This window comes from Mizuhopecten yessoensis, unplaced genomic scaffold (assembly GCF_002113885.1).
Source record: "Mizuhopecten yessoensis strain PY_sf001 unplaced genomic scaffold, ASM211388v2 scaffold9049, whole genome shotgun sequence".
Classification (NCBI taxonomy): Eukaryota; Metazoa; Mollusca; class Bivalvia; order Pectinida; family Pectinidae; genus Mizuhopecten; species Mizuhopecten yessoensis.
The window spans coordinates 1,021,711-1,039,312 of NW_018407853.1; the positions used below are offsets into that span (position 1 = coordinate 1,021,711).

General features: G+C 36.6%; 1 protein-coding gene across 1 annotated transcript in view; it reads left to right on the forward strand.

The window, feature by feature from the left end:
* The window catches only part of LOC110457206 (gem-associated protein 5-like), a 193,533-nt gene that overhangs the window by 36,270 nt on the left and 139,661 nt on the right, over positions 1–17,602 (forward strand). Inside the window, exon 17 of the mRNA XM_021508373.1 lies at positions 7,391–7,519. Coding sequence (XP_021364048.1) covers positions 7,391–7,519 — 129 coding nt within the window. The remainder of the gene's footprint in view (positions 1–7,390; positions 7,520–17,602) is intronic.

A 17,602-nucleotide genomic window follows, 5' to 3' on the forward strand; every position in this document is an offset into this window, starting at 1 on the left:
TATTATGGTTTATAATGGCAAATGATACTTTGAATATTACATGTTAATAACTTGATTGGAATTATAACCTTGAGTTGACAGTTTGATACTTTGAAAATTTTGAGCCAGCCCTACCCCCAAGGGCTGTAGGGTGGGGCTCAAGGGAGTCAGTGTGCTAAAATTTCTTCATTTTCCTTGTTTAGAATCAGAGGTGCTAGTTTCAAATCCTTTTTAGTCTGAAATCTGTATGCTTGATATTGAATAAGGTGGTTTTATTGTTTTTTGTCGCTTTGAATAATATTTCTGTTCATGTTAAAAACGAAATCAACTCTCTGTATAAATATATCAGGTGATCGTTAAGGCCCATGGGCCTCTTGTTATCATATCTTCTGGTTAATTTGCTGCTTCGAGACATTATCATATCCATATTTGATGTTTTATTATTATTAATTATTTTGTAATATTGCCCAATGAGATATCCTAACAAACGTGCCACCCGTTGTGACAACATATGGTGATTATATATTGTCGCTTATTGAGTTTTACTGGCAATGCACAGCAAATTTCAAAATATATCATGATGACCGTAGGCCTAGCCTACCAACATGCCAACAGTAAAACGTCTACCGTAAAGGAATCCTGGGTGTTTAAGCTCCCTCGTTTACTTTATTGAAAATAAAACAGGTAATCTTCCTTCTAATTTATATAAGCTAAAACCACCAAATGACGATTTTAAGAAATTATTTTGTGTTTTCTTCAAAATCTTGGTCACTTTGCTTAGGATCAGTGACCTCAAGAATATTCAAAGTGAGGCAGAATTACATTGACATTACATCTCCAGTGAATTAGAATGGGATTTAACATAACCACATTAGAATCTTTAGTCTTATTCAATACCTCATAAATGAACCAGGCATAATGTTAGTCAATAAAAATCATAAGAAATGGCAATTAACTCTTATGAGTTTATACTAGAATCGCTAGTTTAGATAGTGGTACATGTTCTTGAATACACTATCAACTCATCTCATCATTGGCCACACTGATTACATGACAACATAGAGATGCCATTGCTATAAAGTGTAATGATATGATGATAACTGTGTTTCATCTGTCTTTCTGTCTGTCACTTTTGGCTTCCATGCAACAACTCTCCTAAATATGGTTCCATTTAAACCAAATTCAGTGTGCACACTTGTAATGGCAGGTACCAGGTAAGATTGATCGACAATTTGAAGCATGCTTATCTTTGTGAAATTAATGAGTCTACCTACTTCTGATGGGTTGATTTATGTCCTTGCAATAAATCCTCTAAATTGGCTCAGTCAAATTATTATCCTCGATATCCAGAGGTTATATGCTCACTTTCGGTCTCTACACCCCTGGAATATGTCATAGCAAAATCTTTGGCTCATCGTGCAGCACCTTGTGGATGAAACGAAAAGACTAGTTTGAAACTTTCATGTACATCAAAAGAATCTCGAGGTCACGTAACGGAAGTCGGGCGTCGCTCTTCTGTAATCTTCAAAGAACAAACATCAGCCTAGTGATTGGTCAGGACTTTTTACCTGACACCAATCAAATAGCTAGAAGCGTGCCTTTGAATTTGCTATAACATATTCCAGGGGTACAGAGAGCGAAAGTGAGCGTAACCCCTGGATATCGAAGATGCCAAATTATAGACAAATTTGTTATCACAAAGCTAGCTTTGATTTCAAACTAGTTTTAAACTGAAACTGGGTTTTCATTTGTTAAAGGCAAAACAAAACCGGTTCAGAAAACTCATCAAACCAACCCGGATGTGATTTTGTAGTTGGTTTCCCAATCAATGATGGCATCGATAGAAAGCATGATGGTAGAATGTAGCGAATGCAGAGGAATTGTTTTAAGATATAATAAAAAATCATACTTGAAATATCCACTGAATATAAAAGATGCACAGAAACATATAACGGCTACTTCCGGCAGGTGAAATTTGTTGAAAAATGTTTGTTCTTATTTTTATAAAAATCAGTTTTATTTTGCTAGTTTTTGTTTCCATTAGTAGATTGTACACTTGTGTGTGACAGTCATTACAGCAGTTTTCTCTTTATATGATACGTAATCGCGGCTGCTTCATCATCATCATCATTGAGGAACATGTGAATTAGTATTAGTGCTTGTGGCAGGGTTTAATTGTACATAGGATTAAGGTTGCCTTAAAGCTTCGAGCTAGAGGGAATTTCCCTTTAGCTCAGTGGTAGAGGGTCCAACTAGGAACCTGGAGATCGAGGGTTCGATCCCCGGTGGGAGCACACTATTCTTTTTCCTGTTACAGTGCTGAACACATTTGTTTTGAAGCCATTTTTTTTATATTAAATCAGTTATTTGTTTGAACAGTAGTAAAACCAAAACCACTTTTGATACCAAAGATAAACCAGTTCTAAACCGAAACTAAAAACCAAAACTGGTTTTGTGATAACAAATTTGCCTTAAGTGTGCACGTTTGTAATGCCAGGTGTTAAGCTATGTGTGTACGTACTATCTGCTTGTGATTGCTCCCCTAAAATGATTAGATGTCAACCAAATTATATGTTCTACAATTGTACATTTAGTGTCATGTTATGCCTGTTAACGATGCTGCCTTCCAGAGTTCATGATATTTAGTATCCATACCTCCACCTTCAGTAGAGAGCTGGAGAGTTCCCGACCTGTCTGCCTAGGATTCTCCATTTTATTGAATAGTATGTCTACACTGAAACCTCAGAAACAGATCACAGATATAACATGTCCTGGGGAGATATATTCCATGAATTTCCTTGTTTACACAATTTTGTGTCACATGTCAGTTTCAGCTAGTAGCATTTTACTCAAATTTCCTAACGAACTATTGCAACATTTGAATTGGAAGAGTTCAAATGTGTCTTCAGGGGAGAATGAGTTAAAAGATTAAAGAAATGAATGTTGAACACAACTTAAAATTACTGCTTTGATTTTGCCATTTTTCCTGTAGCTTAAATTGGATTATCAAGAATGGTTTCTGCTACCACCTTTAAAAACTTTTGGAATGCAATTTGATTATGTGATGTCAGTAGTCCTGTTCCAATAGCAGGTATCATGGGCCCAGATGTTTAGAGCTTGATCGTCCTGATAAGTTATTAACTATTTCATCTTGAGTATTTACAAAGATAATGAATTGAAAACTTCAACTTTATTGAAAGTGATTCAACTATTATTCAAACTATTTAAGACAATAAACTCATTATTTAAACATAAGTAATTTACAAGGTAGAAGTTTCACTGTGTGTTGATTTACCATACATTTCATCACTATAATGTAGAAGATGAAACTGTCACTTTGTTTTGAAATCCATGCATGCATGGTTTCCATAGTTACAGTAAAACCAAATCTATGACTGAAAATTAAAATGATTTATTACATACTTACTAATAAATACGGGTTTTTTATATATGCGATACGACACAATTACCCATATCAGCCCTCGCCGTATCACACCCCAAAAGCCGTATCAGCCCTGCCATATCACACCCATAAACCCATATCAGCCCGAAAAACCCGTATCACACCCCTTTTGGAAATTTTTCGTTTTTCAATAATTCAAAAGAAAAATAGATCAAAAGAAAGTAGCTTTTATTAGTAAGTATGTAATAAACAGAATAAAACATGCCTTTTTCCATATCAGCCCCAGTATCAACCCTCGACCAATATCAGCCCTTGGGCTGATATTGCAGTCTCGGGTTGATACTGGGTGTGATATGGAAAAAGACATGTATTATTCTCTATATAGCAATCAGAAGTTCATATGTACCATCAGATGAAAGGTTTGTATAAATAATATGCAATGTATACCCTCAACTATTTCATGACTCTTCAGGTTTAATGATCTGAAGTTGAACTTTGTCCACGTTTTAGTTTCTATAGATTGAATTTAAATGTCTTGTTATCCTATCGGTGGTAAGATTGAGTTTAAATGTCTTGTTATCCTATCGGTGGTAAGATTGAGTTTAAATGTCTTGTTATCCTATCGGTGGTATAAGGTATTGTCTACATTCAGATCTTATGTCAAATACTCTGTCAAATCTCACTGATACAAAAAACATAGGTGTTTAACCACTGTCTGCAGTTATGTCCCTTTGAGGCAGTCCATTACTACAAAATTGAGACTTTTCCCTAGACTAACATCGGAAGTATATTGATGTAGGGATGACATATTTGTATACATATCAATTTATCCTAGTCCTTCTGAATTGAAGATATTTAATTAATCAAAGAATTGTGTAGACATGCAATTTCCTTGAGGTGTACTTGCCTCAGTGAATAGTAAGAGCTGTCTGTGTGTTGTTAGACTAAGGAGATGATTACATGGTTGCATTAGTTTGTACTGAGTTCTGGTAAAGGTCAGTGTACTTCAATAGACAAGTCTATTGACTATATGGTTACTGGAGATCAACTGTTTGCTGATAGGCAGACATTCATAACAATAAAGGGGAAATTTCCTGGGGATACACATCATGGAAAGCTGATGAAAGAGCAAATGTACGTAAAAACTATTGAATTAGATTGTTTGAACCGAGTATGATGTAATATTTCCTGATAAAATGCTGTTATGCCAGTGTGATATGGTTAATAGACATGGTCATGATTATTTTACATGAAAATGAAGAATACATTGTCTGATACACAAAAATATAGATCGCCCAACAACTACTGGTTGGTTATATGTTTGTATAACTCGAGTTAGTTAATTTTCAGACTGTGAAAGGTCCATGAGGTTTATTGAGTGTTTTTAAGCTTAGGTTGATAACGGTAATAAACTATCGGTGCTACCACAGACGTGGCTCTGAGACGAGATGATATGTGAACTGTATATGCTTATCAAACATTTCTGTTACACAGCATACTATTTCTGGTGTATTTATTTATGAAAATGTAACAATTTAAGAACATGACTCAATTGCCACTGCTGTTTGACAAGAATTCGCGCCATGTCAAAATATTATCCAATCCGTTGTAAGGGAAATAACTCTTACGTTGGTAAAGTCGCATTGAGAAATATAATTTAAATATATTCCAAGAACATATTCAATGACAGTAAATAAAGTCACTACATATATTAATAATTATTATTAATAGGAATAAAAAATAAATAAAAATAAAAGGAGTACAATGTCTCTTTTTTTCATGCATGTTTTCCCACTACTGTTAATTATCCTTCATTTCACAAGCACAAACTGCACATATTCTTTATTATCCATTCACCGATTGGCATTCTGTATGTAAATGCTCATGTCACATCATTGGAGGGTGCTAATTAATGAAAATTACAACAATGCGTCACAAAAGTTGGGTGAAAAAAGAGGAGAGGGAGAAATGTTTCTAAGGCATCATTTAAGAGGTGATTGATTTTGGAAATTCCAAAGGCAACATCATCACATGACCTGATTTTCAATTAGCAGAATACAGAACACATATCTGAGGTAGTACAGTAGATATTGATGCTCAACGTGTTACTGAAGAAATTAAATATAAAGTGGTGAGCGGCTTTAATGTCACACTGACATAATTCTAGTTTATTATGGCCCTGCATTGGAGAAGCAGGTGCCCTATAGTACCAACAGTGTCTGTCCAGCTGTCTCCCTGCGTGTCCACACTTTCATTTCCAGAGATTATTTCAAACTCGGAAGGACTACATGGTGATACACTGTGATATGGAGATGTGCAGTAGGAGGTTTAAACGTTTTTGAGGTCACGGTTGCAGTTACTGTTACTAAAAATAGACCATGGAGGTTACAGTCCTTTTCTCTAAACCCAAAGAGGACTTCTCTATTTAAAATTTGACATGGTGATACACTGATATGTAGATGTGCAAATTGGGTTTAAAAAGCTGTTATGGTCAAGGTCAATGTTACTAAAAATATAACATGGTGGGGTCTGGTCAGTCACATAGTGAGGCCCTTTCAGACCTAGTCTGTTTTTGTAATCACAAACCAAGCATCATGAGTTAGACATTAATGTTTATTACAGTAATTCAAATACAAAACACTCAAAGTGATGTATATAATGTTTCTAGCTATATATTGTAATTATAATTCATCCAACCTATATTTGGGTTAATTAAAAGGGGCTATCTCAGCTGTATCAAATGTTTTATGTCCTAACACTCTGCTGCTGTTGCTGAGAATGACCAGCAATGTACCTAATGCCCCCATGTTTCATTGGGCATATCACTTAACCATTACCTAATTTGGATGACTGACCAGTCACATGACTACATTTATATCTGATACAGTTTCTGAGAACGACTAGCAATGTACCTTAAATGCCCCCATGTTTCATTGGGCATATCACTTAACCATTACCTAATTTGGATGACTGACCAGTCACATGACTACATTTATATCTGATACAGTTTCTGAGAACGACTAGCAATGTGCCTTAAATGCCCCCATGTTTTATTGGGCATATCACTTAACCATTACCTAATTTGGATGACTGACCTGTGTACAAACAACACTTATATCCATAAGTTTCCATGTAACAGGAAAAAGAGAAATGACTTGAACTGGAACTTGAACCTGGAACTCTCCCAACTCGAGACGGACGCTTTACCAATTGGACTACCTGGTCACCACAATCGACCTAGTCCAGTTCTGCTATACAAATATAGCAATGTTTTACATTATTTCTGTTTTTAATTGAAAAAAAACCCCATTGTGAATTATGACATCACAATAAAAGTACATTGTGACATTATTAAAATATTAGCAAAACATTATAAATGGTATAATAGCCGATAACAGCCAATGTTGTTCCAGATAGAATGCCCCCCTCTTCGCTCTCTTCTTCCCCTCTCCATTCCTGCTGCGAAACCATTAAAATACAATAAATAACCCGATCAGGTCATGACTCATTGATTTCGAAGTTTAAGTACAGTGCAAACTCTTCAATCCTTCATCTTAAAACGAGAGTGTCCCCTCTTGAGATACTTCATTTTTTGGAAACTAAATTAAATGGTTTTCCCTTTTTTTATTGGCAGAATTCATTATGAATCTCCTGCCAGAGGCTAACGTGTGGATTCCGTACCAGGGCAACTAAAGGACTAATATCCAGAATAGTGTCATATCTATAGCAAAATAAGCTAGCCTGCTGGAGATTCTGAAGCTTTTTACAGGCCTAATTTATATCTTAATAGTGAGAGTATAAGACTTTTACTGGCTCTGAAATACAATATCTTTCTGCCCTGTAGCACACCGCTGTTATCTACTAGACGTTTGCTTTAAATTTGTGTCAATCTGTTTAACTATTATATTTCTGATTCGCTTAAAACATTTTGATACTGGCCTTTTCCTGCAACTGTTATGCACGTAATTATTATACTTTATTACATTTAATTTGCTGTTCTACTTCCAGACTTAACAAAGGACAAAAAGAAGAAAAGCTGGAAGGTGAAATCGTATTTTCCTCTTACTGGACGAGCAGAAAATAGGGGCAAAGACTTTCTCCATGATGACCTCATCTACCTTGCAAAGAGAGTGACAGGTAGGACACTTTTGTTTACATTCATGGTCTGCTTTCCTTAACACTGAGGGCTAACAAATAAATACCTGTTTCTGGTTTTGACTCAAATAAAAGTATATTTTTTTTTTATAGTTATTGGACCTCTCATAATATCAGAAAACATTCATTTGAAGGTTTAGATAAAATTAACATAATAAAAAAAGTTTATGGCATACTTAATTTTCTAAGATCAAAGATTGTTCACAAAAAAATAAAGATAAAATTGCGAGATTAGAAAGTGTTTCCACACTCTGTGTCATTTACATGAGAATGTAAAAAACAGTTGTCCACCTGATTTTTTTTTTGACAAAATTACAAAAACAACATGATACAATGGCAATGTTGTTTGAAAATCTTTTTTAAATACGAGATGATATAGTTAGGACCAGAGGACCAGTGTTTTTTTCGCCATGGCACAGGGTTTGGCATGCAGCTGTGGTCTGTAAAACATTATAGCCTACCATCATCAGATAATAGACTGTTGAAATGGCTTCTGGTCCATACTCTGTTGTCCATACTCTGCTGTCCATACTCTGCTATCCATACTCTGTTGTCCATATTCTGTTGTCCATACTCTGTTGTCTATACTCTGCTGTCCATACTCTGTTGTCCATATTCTGCTGTCCATACTCTGTTGTCCATACTCTGTTGTCCATACTCTGTTGTCTATACTCTGTTGTCCATACTCTTGTCCATATGCTGCTGTCCATACTGTGTTGTCATTACTATGCTGTCCATACTTTGTTGTCCATACACTGCTGTCCATACTCTGTTGTCCATACTCTGCTGTCCATACTCTGTTGTCCATACTCTGTTGTCCATACTCTGCTATTCATACTCTGTTGTCCATATTCTGTTGTCCATACTCTGTTGTCTATACTCTGCTGTCCATACTCTGTTGTCCATACGCTGCTATCCATACTCTGTTGTCCATACTCTGTTGTCCATACTCTATTGTCCATACTCTGCTATCTGTACTCTGTTGTCCATACTCTGTTGTCCATACTCTGTTGTCCACACTCTGTTGTCCATACTCTGCTGTCCATACTCTGTTGTCCATACTCTGTTGTCCATACTCTGCTGCCCATACTCTGCTATCCATACTCTGTTGTCCATATTCTGTTGTCCATACTCTGTTGTCTATATTCTGCTGTCCATACTCTGCTGTCCATACGCTGCTATCCATACTCTGTTGTCCATACTCTGCTGTCAATACTCTGTTATCCATGCTCTGTGGTCCATACGCTGCTATCCATACTCTGTTGTCCATACTCTGCTGTCAATACTCTGTTGTCAATACTCTGTTGTCCATACTTTGCTGTCCATACTCTGTTGTCCAAACTCTGCTGTCCATACTCTGCTGTCCATACTCTACTGTCCATACTATGCTGTTTATACTCTGTTGTCAATACTCTGCTGTCCTGCTGTCCATACTCTGATGTCCATATACTCTGTTGTCCATACACTTTTGTCCATACGCTGCTGTCCATATTCTGTTGTCCATACTCTGCTGTCCGTACTCTGTGGTCCATACGCTACTGTCCATACTCTGGTGTCCATACTCTGTGGTCCATACACTGCTGTCCATACTCTGCTGTCCATACTCTGTTGTCAAAACTCTGTTGTCCATACTTTGTTGTCCATACTCTGCTGTCCATACTCCGTTGTCCATACTCTGTTGTCCATACTCTGGTGTCCATACTCTGTGGTCCATACACTGCTGTCCATACTCTGTTGTCAATACACTGCTGTCCATACGCTTATGTCCATACTCTGGTGTCCATACTCTGGTGTCCATACTCTGTTGTCCATACTCTGTTGTCCATACTCCGTTGTCCATACTCTGTGGTCCATACACTGCTGTCCATACTCTGCTGTCCATACTCTGTTGTCAAAACTCTGTTGTCCATACTCTGTTGTCAATACTCTGTTGTCAATATGCTGCTGTCCATACTCTGTTGTCTATACTCTGTTGGCCATACTCGGTTGTCCATACTCTGCTGTCCATACTCTGGTGTCCATACTCTGCTGTCCATACTCTACTGTCCATACTCTGTTGTCAATACTCTGTTGTCAATACGCTGCTGTCCATACTCTGCTGTCATACTCTGCTGTCCATACTCTGTTATCCATGCTTTGTGGTCCATACTCTGCTGTCCTACTCTGCTGTCCCTCCTCTGTTTTCCATGCTTTTGGTCCATACTCTGCTGCCCATACTCTGCTGTCATACTCTGATGTCCATACGCTGCTGTCCATACTCTGTTCTCCATACTCTCTGTCCATACTCTGTTGTCAATACTCTGCTGTCCTGCTGTCCATACTCTGATGTCCATACTCTGTTGTCCGATCTCTTTTGTCCATATTCTGATGTCCATCCTCTGCTGTCCATTCTCTGTTTTCCATGCTTTTAGGTCCATACTCTGCTGTCCTACTCTGCTGTCCATACTCAGCTGTCCATACTCTGTTATCCATGCGTTGTGGTCCATATTCTGATGTCTATACTCTGCTGTCCATACTGTGTTGTCCATACTCTGCTGTTCTATACTCTGCTGTCCATACTGTGTTGTCCATACTCTGCTGTCCATACACTGCTGTCCATACTCTGCTGTCCATACTCTGTTTTCCATGCTTTTTGGTCCATACTCTGCTGTCCATACTCTGCTGTCCATACTCTGTTGTCCATACTCTGATGTCCATACTCTGTTGTTCATATGCTGCTGTCCATACTCTGTTGTCCATACTCTGCTGTCCATACTCTGTTTTCCATACTTTTTGGTCCATACTCTGCTGTCCATACTCAGCTGTCCATACTCTGTTGTCCATACTCTGCTGTCCCTACTCTGTTGTCCATACTCTGTTGTCCATTCTCTGCTGTCCATACTCTGCTGTCCATACTCTGTTGTCCGATCTCTGTTGTCCATATTCTGATGTCCATACTCTGTTGTCAATACGCTGCTGTCCATACTCTGCTGTCCATACTCTGCTGTCCATATTCTGCTGTCCATACTCTGTTCTCCATACTCTGTTATCCATGCTTTGTGGTCCATACTCTGATGTCCATACTCTGCTGTCCATACTCTGTTGTCCATACACTGCTGTCCATACTCTGTTGTCTATACTCTGTGGTCCATACTCTGTTGTCCATACTCTGTTGTCCATACACTGTTGTCCATACTCTGCTGTCCATACTCTGTTATCCATGCTTTGTGGTCCATACTCTGCTGTCCATACTCTGATGTTCATACTCTGTTGTCCATACTCTGATGTCCATACTCTGCTGTCCATACTCTGCTGTCCATACTCTGCTGTCCATACACTGCTGTCCATACTCTGCTGCCCATATTCTGCTGTCCATACTCTGTTGTCCATACTCTGCTGTCCATACTCTGATGTTCATACTCTGTTGTCCATACTCTGCTGTCCATACACTGCTGTCCATACTCTGCTGCCCATATGCTGCTGTCCATACTCTGTTGTCCATACTCTGCTGTCCATACTCTGCTGTCCATACACTGCTGTCCATACTCTGTTGTCTATACTCTGTTGGCCATACTCTGTTGTCAATACACTGCTGTCCATACTCTGTGGTCCATACGCTCTTGTCCATACTCTGTTGTCTATACTCTGTTGTCTATACTCTGTTGGCCATACTCTGTTGTCAATACACTGATGTCCATACTCTGTTGTCCATACTCTGTTGTCAATACGCTGCTGTCCATACACTGCTGTTCATACTCTGCTGTCCATACTCTGTTGTCCATACTCTGCTGTCCATACTCTGTTGTCCATACTCAAACAGTCCTTGTTATCACTATTTCTCAGGAAGTCCTTGTACCTTTTATTTTTACTTGGACCTGATAAATTTTACTTTCCGCAATGAATTTAATGAATAATAAACTGTGATGTTCTAAATGTATCTGCAGTCATATACCCATAGCTGTTGTAAAGGCAGAATACCCTACACATACAAGTAAACGCATTTTTATGTTAACAAAACTGGTTCAAAAGTTCTGCATTAGTTAATTGGATTGTCCCCAGGTATACCTTATATCACAGGGACAAAAATACTGACTTAAATATTGAAAGAAAAAACGGTAATGAAATTTAATGTAGCAATTCAAAGGTATGACGTTTATAGCTAGAGGCTTTTAACCTTTTCTGAATTAACTTGCTGTACTGGTTACAGTAATGAAACAGCCTTATTTGGAGGTTAATTTATTGGTGTAAAAGTAAAGTTTGCTTAAAATATAAATAGACATCATTAGTGGGGAAAAAATCTGCTGCTATAGTCCTGATGGTATTTAATAGCCATCTGCAACAGTTGATTTGCTTCCTGACGAAGATCTGATGCAATGTACTTCCTGTCAGAGACGTAACCAGGTGGTATTATAGGATAGCTGTGTCACGTCAGTGACAGTTTGTCTGGTTGCTAAGCCGCAGGTCATTCACCTGATCAAAACACTATAAAATGACATCACACCCTCCTAGCAACGGAAGCCATATCCGGTAGTTAATTGCACAATTTCTCCTTGCTGATTCTTAAGAATTTCCTGGAAAATATGCTCTGTAAATTTGTAACAGCCAATTGTCTTCATGTTGCTCATGGGGTTGTTTTTTTCTTAAGAAAAGTGATTTTTTGTAAAAGTAGTTCTAGGATGACCTTGACAAGGTCATTCATCAGGATTAACTGTCTATCTGTCAGACTAGGTCCAAGCTGATCCTATCAAAGTAACTTCAGGATGTGTTCAAGCCAAAGGCTCAGAAAAATGTTTACAAAATAATAAATGTTTTTATGCTTCCCGAAATATTTCTCTGGAGCATAGAGTTGTCGCTTTGTCTGTCCATGTATCTGTGTGAACGAAAATATGGTTTCAGGATGATAACGTTGTAACAATTAATCACTTGTTAATCCAATATTGGTGAATGATGCTCCAAGGGGAGAAGAAGGTGGCTATAGATTTAGGTCAGCGTGTCAAAGGTCAGCTGGTCACAGTGGCTATGGACTGCAGTTTGAAAAATGTTGGTTTATGGATGCCTTGTCCAGAACTTGGATGGCTGATGCCCCTTAGAAAGAGGAAGAAGATCTGTGCTTAGCTTCATGTTACTAGGTCAAAGTTCAAGGTCATAATGGCTATAAAAAATTGAAATATTGAAAAAATCTCAGGTTTTTGAACAAAGGCTTTGAAACAATGAGTTCTAAGTAGGCCATTATTCATTGAATGATATGCCCCTAGGAAAGGAAAAATTGTCACTAGGTCAAAGGTCAAGGTCACAGTGGTAATAAATCAACTGAAAATTGAGGGAAGAGTTTCGGATGCTATCTCTGAAATGATACTTCATTAGTCTAAATCAAAGTTTGATGGTTGCTGCCCTTTGACAAGATGAAGGTCTCAATTGACTTTTGGGTACATATTTACTAGAACCAATTTCAAGGTAATAGTAGCTTTAAGAGTATTGAAATTTTGAGAAAATATTGATTTCCTAAATAGCAATATATCAGATTTAAGGTAGCAGAGTACAGTAGAAATGGCCTGATCCTAAAATAAAGGGCATGTCTCAGATAAACATGGATAGCGGATTCAACCTACACCACACACCTACATATATACAGTATGTATATATATATATATATATATAAACTACATTTCGATTACATTTTGTTTAGAAGACTGGTGTTTTTTTTCAAAACTGTTTTCCCCAGATTTTGGACATGTATAAACCATGGTTACCACATCAAAAAACACCAAAAAACTACAGCATGTCAGAAATTAAATATTGCCTACTCGGTAACAGAAATACTCACGTTTTAGCATATGTAATTCCGGTGGATTATTTTTACAATATTTACACGTGCGCTGATTACAAAAATAGACTACATGAAAAGGTAGACACAGATTTGTAAATGCCCAAAACTGTAGTCTCAAACCAAAGTCAAATTTCTTTTTTGAAAAATTATGAAGCCCACATAGTCCACTTCATCATGTATATGCCAGTTTTAGTGCTGATTTTTTTTATTTTATTTAGATACATGTAATATTACAGGGGTTATTCATTGTATAAAAATATCACCCATGGCCACCGTATGCTACTGTACACTGCTACCTAAACCAAATTTAGGTAGATATTCACCCTTTGGAAGAGAAATATATCTAGCGTTTTTGAATGCTTTTGAATAAGTAGGTATAGCTAATATAGGTGATAAATTAAGGACAAAGCTATAAATATGCTTATTTCTGCGATAGGTTTATTTTCCAGTAAAGATTTGTCTCCAATGATAGAAATATGTCCCCAAACCAGGAGCTTTTCCTGTGAGGTTATGTCGATTCTACTGACGTTTATCCTGTATTGTGTATATGTACATGTAGTTATGCATCCTGAAGATGCCTGTTTTATTTTCAACTCTAATTGTGGTAGAAAATTGAAGATTGAATTTTTCCTCATTTTGTTATCCAGCAAATAAAACTGTATACAGCGGAGATATAAACTGCTCTGCGGCACTCGGATATAATGAGAAATGATGCAATGTGTCTCCCTTGTGCAAAAGTCGGCAATATGAAAGCATTAAGGAAAAAAAGAAAGTTGAAATTACATTTGAAAGGTCTTTTAGCTTCTAGCTATGCACCAAAGAGGCTGCTTCAAATAGTCACATGAGAAAGAATTTATCTTGATAAACTACAAAAAAACAGTACCTGTGCTATCAGACTGGGTTTCATTGGTTCCAGCAAGTTGACATTGGTACGTAAACTACACCTACGAAGTAAACAGTCATTGAGCATCAGATCTCAATTACCATATTCGTTTCTGTAATTGTTTTAGGTACCGGAGACAATTTCAGTCTAGAAAAGTTTTTATCAAAGAAAGAAAATCGCCAACTAGCAATTAGATTGGCACCACCATGTCGTCTGTATAAGCTGAGGCAATTTCTTCTCTGAACAACACGGTAATGATGACTGTCTAAGACCAGTGCTAGAATGTATTCTGTTACACCTTAATGTGAAGTTAATTAGGCAAATTTTGCCAAATTACGATATCCTGATGGCCTTCCACCTGTTGTGCTAGCAGCATCCAGGTTAGTTAGATGCTTCAGCATTGGCTGTTTAAGTTCTCTGACATGCTTTCTGTCATCATGGTGCTGACAGGTATCTGCTCGTCTCCATGTGCAGGGTTGGCCAGGGTTAACTTCAAATTTTGTGTTAATGGATAGAGCAATTATAGAACCTTGATCCCCACACAACATGCCTGGGTAGGAATCAAATTGGTCTGTTTTCCCTTGTAAGTTTATATAGGCACTGATTCAGCCACCTAGTAACACCGTACATTACCTACAGAACTACAGATGGCTGCGGAAGCAAGGTGCTTTCGTTGCTGTGGGAAGTGGGGCAATGATCAAGATTGTATCTTTTAATTACTGGGGGTCACCCTGATTTCCATGTACTCAGAGATGTCATTATATAGTGTTCCCACAGGAGACTTGTGAGACTTGTGAGATCAGTGATGTCCAAAAAGAAGAACCACTTGTGTCAAAATACATCAAATTATGACACTATTAAAATCATGAGCTGTTGTAATTTAACGGACAATTGTAACAAGTTATTTTATTGAAGTAAATGAGGAAGGCTGACATTTTGTTTTGCATCGTTTTTTTTTTTTTTTTTTATCTGATGTCTATTATGACGGAGCTAAATTGATCCTACGAAGGCTTATTTTGGATTATCATCATTAAAAAATTATAATCTAGTTAATCATTTGGATATGGTGGCTATGTCACTTGGTACATTTTCTTGGCACACTATTCAGAATGAAATTGCTTTTACACAAAAACAATAAAATGCATTTTCTTGTCATAATATCTTGAATTAATTATCTTTTACACAAAAGTAAGTTTCGGTAATAGTCTGCAGGACTTAGTCCCTTGGTGAAAAAACATATTATTGGTACTATGACAGTATGCTTATATAAAAGATTGCCCACCAATCCTTCTCTATCAAACTGTTATATCCACCTTGTCCTTAACAGTCTGTCTTTCATTCTTTCACTTTCATCTGACACCAATTCAATTGCTTTCTTGAGCATCAATTCCATCAATTTTACCCACTTTTCATAGTTTTGATTTTATTACAGATTGTCCACCAATCCTTCTATATCATACTGTCATAGTACTTTGGACATAATTAAAAAGTGTAATATCATTTATACTGCTTACATGTACCAGATTTTATTATAGTACTTTGGACATAATTAAAAAGTGTAATATCATTTATACTGCTTACATGTACCAGATTTAATTATAGTACATGTACTTTGGACATAATTAAAAAGTATAATATCATTTATACTGCTTACATGTACCAGATTTTATTTGCAACAGCAGCTTCATCACTGTGATAAAACCATAAATTATCTCATCTTAGTTTCAAGGCCACAAACAAAATATTCTTGATATGATTAATACGGGAGGCAGAGGTTACAATGTAAACAGTTTTTTCATTATTAATCAAAACTAACAACCGCAATATTCATCTGGATTGATAAATACTGGAAATATTGATTGATCCTAGTGGTAGCTTACAAAACAATCTTTTTCCCTGTGGACAAGAAAAGTGCCAAATAAATGTATTTGAGGGAATTTTGCAGGATGAAGAAGTGATGCTGAAAGGGTTATGTATATTTTAATATAAATTGCTTATTGAATAAAATCAGCATCCACATACAGGGTTATTTCTAGCTGTTTTCGGAAAAGGGTGTCTCGCCTAAAATGGAGAAAATTTCATTGAACATTTGCCAAACTGAAAATATGAAATAAAGCGATGATATATATACTTCATATTCATCCATATTCTTGGTTACTGTGACATTGCAAGCAGAATTATATTATTCTAAAATACTGAATTAGAAGTTTGTTTTACTGAAATACAATTGTTTATTTACAAAAATATGATATGATTATTATATATATATATGATAATAATAACATATCTTTCCATTTTGGGGAAACAGAATCCCAAAACTTGTAAAATTGAATATGATTCTTTGTAAGAAAATAGCCTTAGTTAATTGTCTGTTTGTAGCTGAATTAAGAGTTAACACTAGCTAACTATAGATTAGAAACATGTAGTCAGAACTACAAAAGTCATTGTTTCTGGAGCATCTCTTAAAAACCATTCAAGACAACTTCACAAATCTTTCTATTTACATCAAATTAGTTGTTGAGAAATACCTCTTACTATAAGGGTGTTTTCAGTTTTGGTATTTTTTTCTGTTACCAATGAAACAAACGGCCAAAAATGCAAATTAAAGTTTGTGGACCATATCTCAAAACCTTTTAAGATAACTTAACCCTTTCACCACTGTAGACCATAATGGGCTCATCCATATCAATGCATGGTAGAGTCTACTAAAGTTACATAGGGGTGAAAGGGTTAAATAAACTTTATATGCATACAGATCTAGTAGGTAAGTTGTACCAGTTGAGTTTTCATTTTCAATATAATCCTGTTGCCACAGAAACAAATATATAAAAATATGTAATTTGTCGTCTTAGAGCATATGAACAATTGAGCTTAATCAAAGTGCTAGATCTAGACCTGACACAATTATGTTTCTCCTATTATTAGCTCATCTGGCAAAAAGTGCCTGTGAGCTTTTATGATGTGTTGTCCTCTGTTGTCCATCTTTTGCTGTCAGCTTTTACTTTGAATGATTTCTTCTTAAGAAATAGATGACCTAGGGTCATGATATTTGGCTGGTAGGTACCCGAGATGAAGTGCTATAAAATGTCCTCAAATAAATGACCTTTAAGTACTTTCGAGGCCACAGTGGTAAAATATATAAATAATCAGGAGGCCAAGAGTGATAATCTTTGGCAAGAAGGTACATGGGATATAGTGCTATTTAGTTTTCTCAAATGGATGACCTTGACTTACCTTGAAGGTCACAGGGGTCAAATGTGTTTCATTTTTTTGAACGACTTCTTCTGAATAACTAAGACACATATGGGGATGATATTTGACTAGTAGCATGCTCAGATGTGCTAAAAAAAACATTATTGAAGATATTGACCTACTT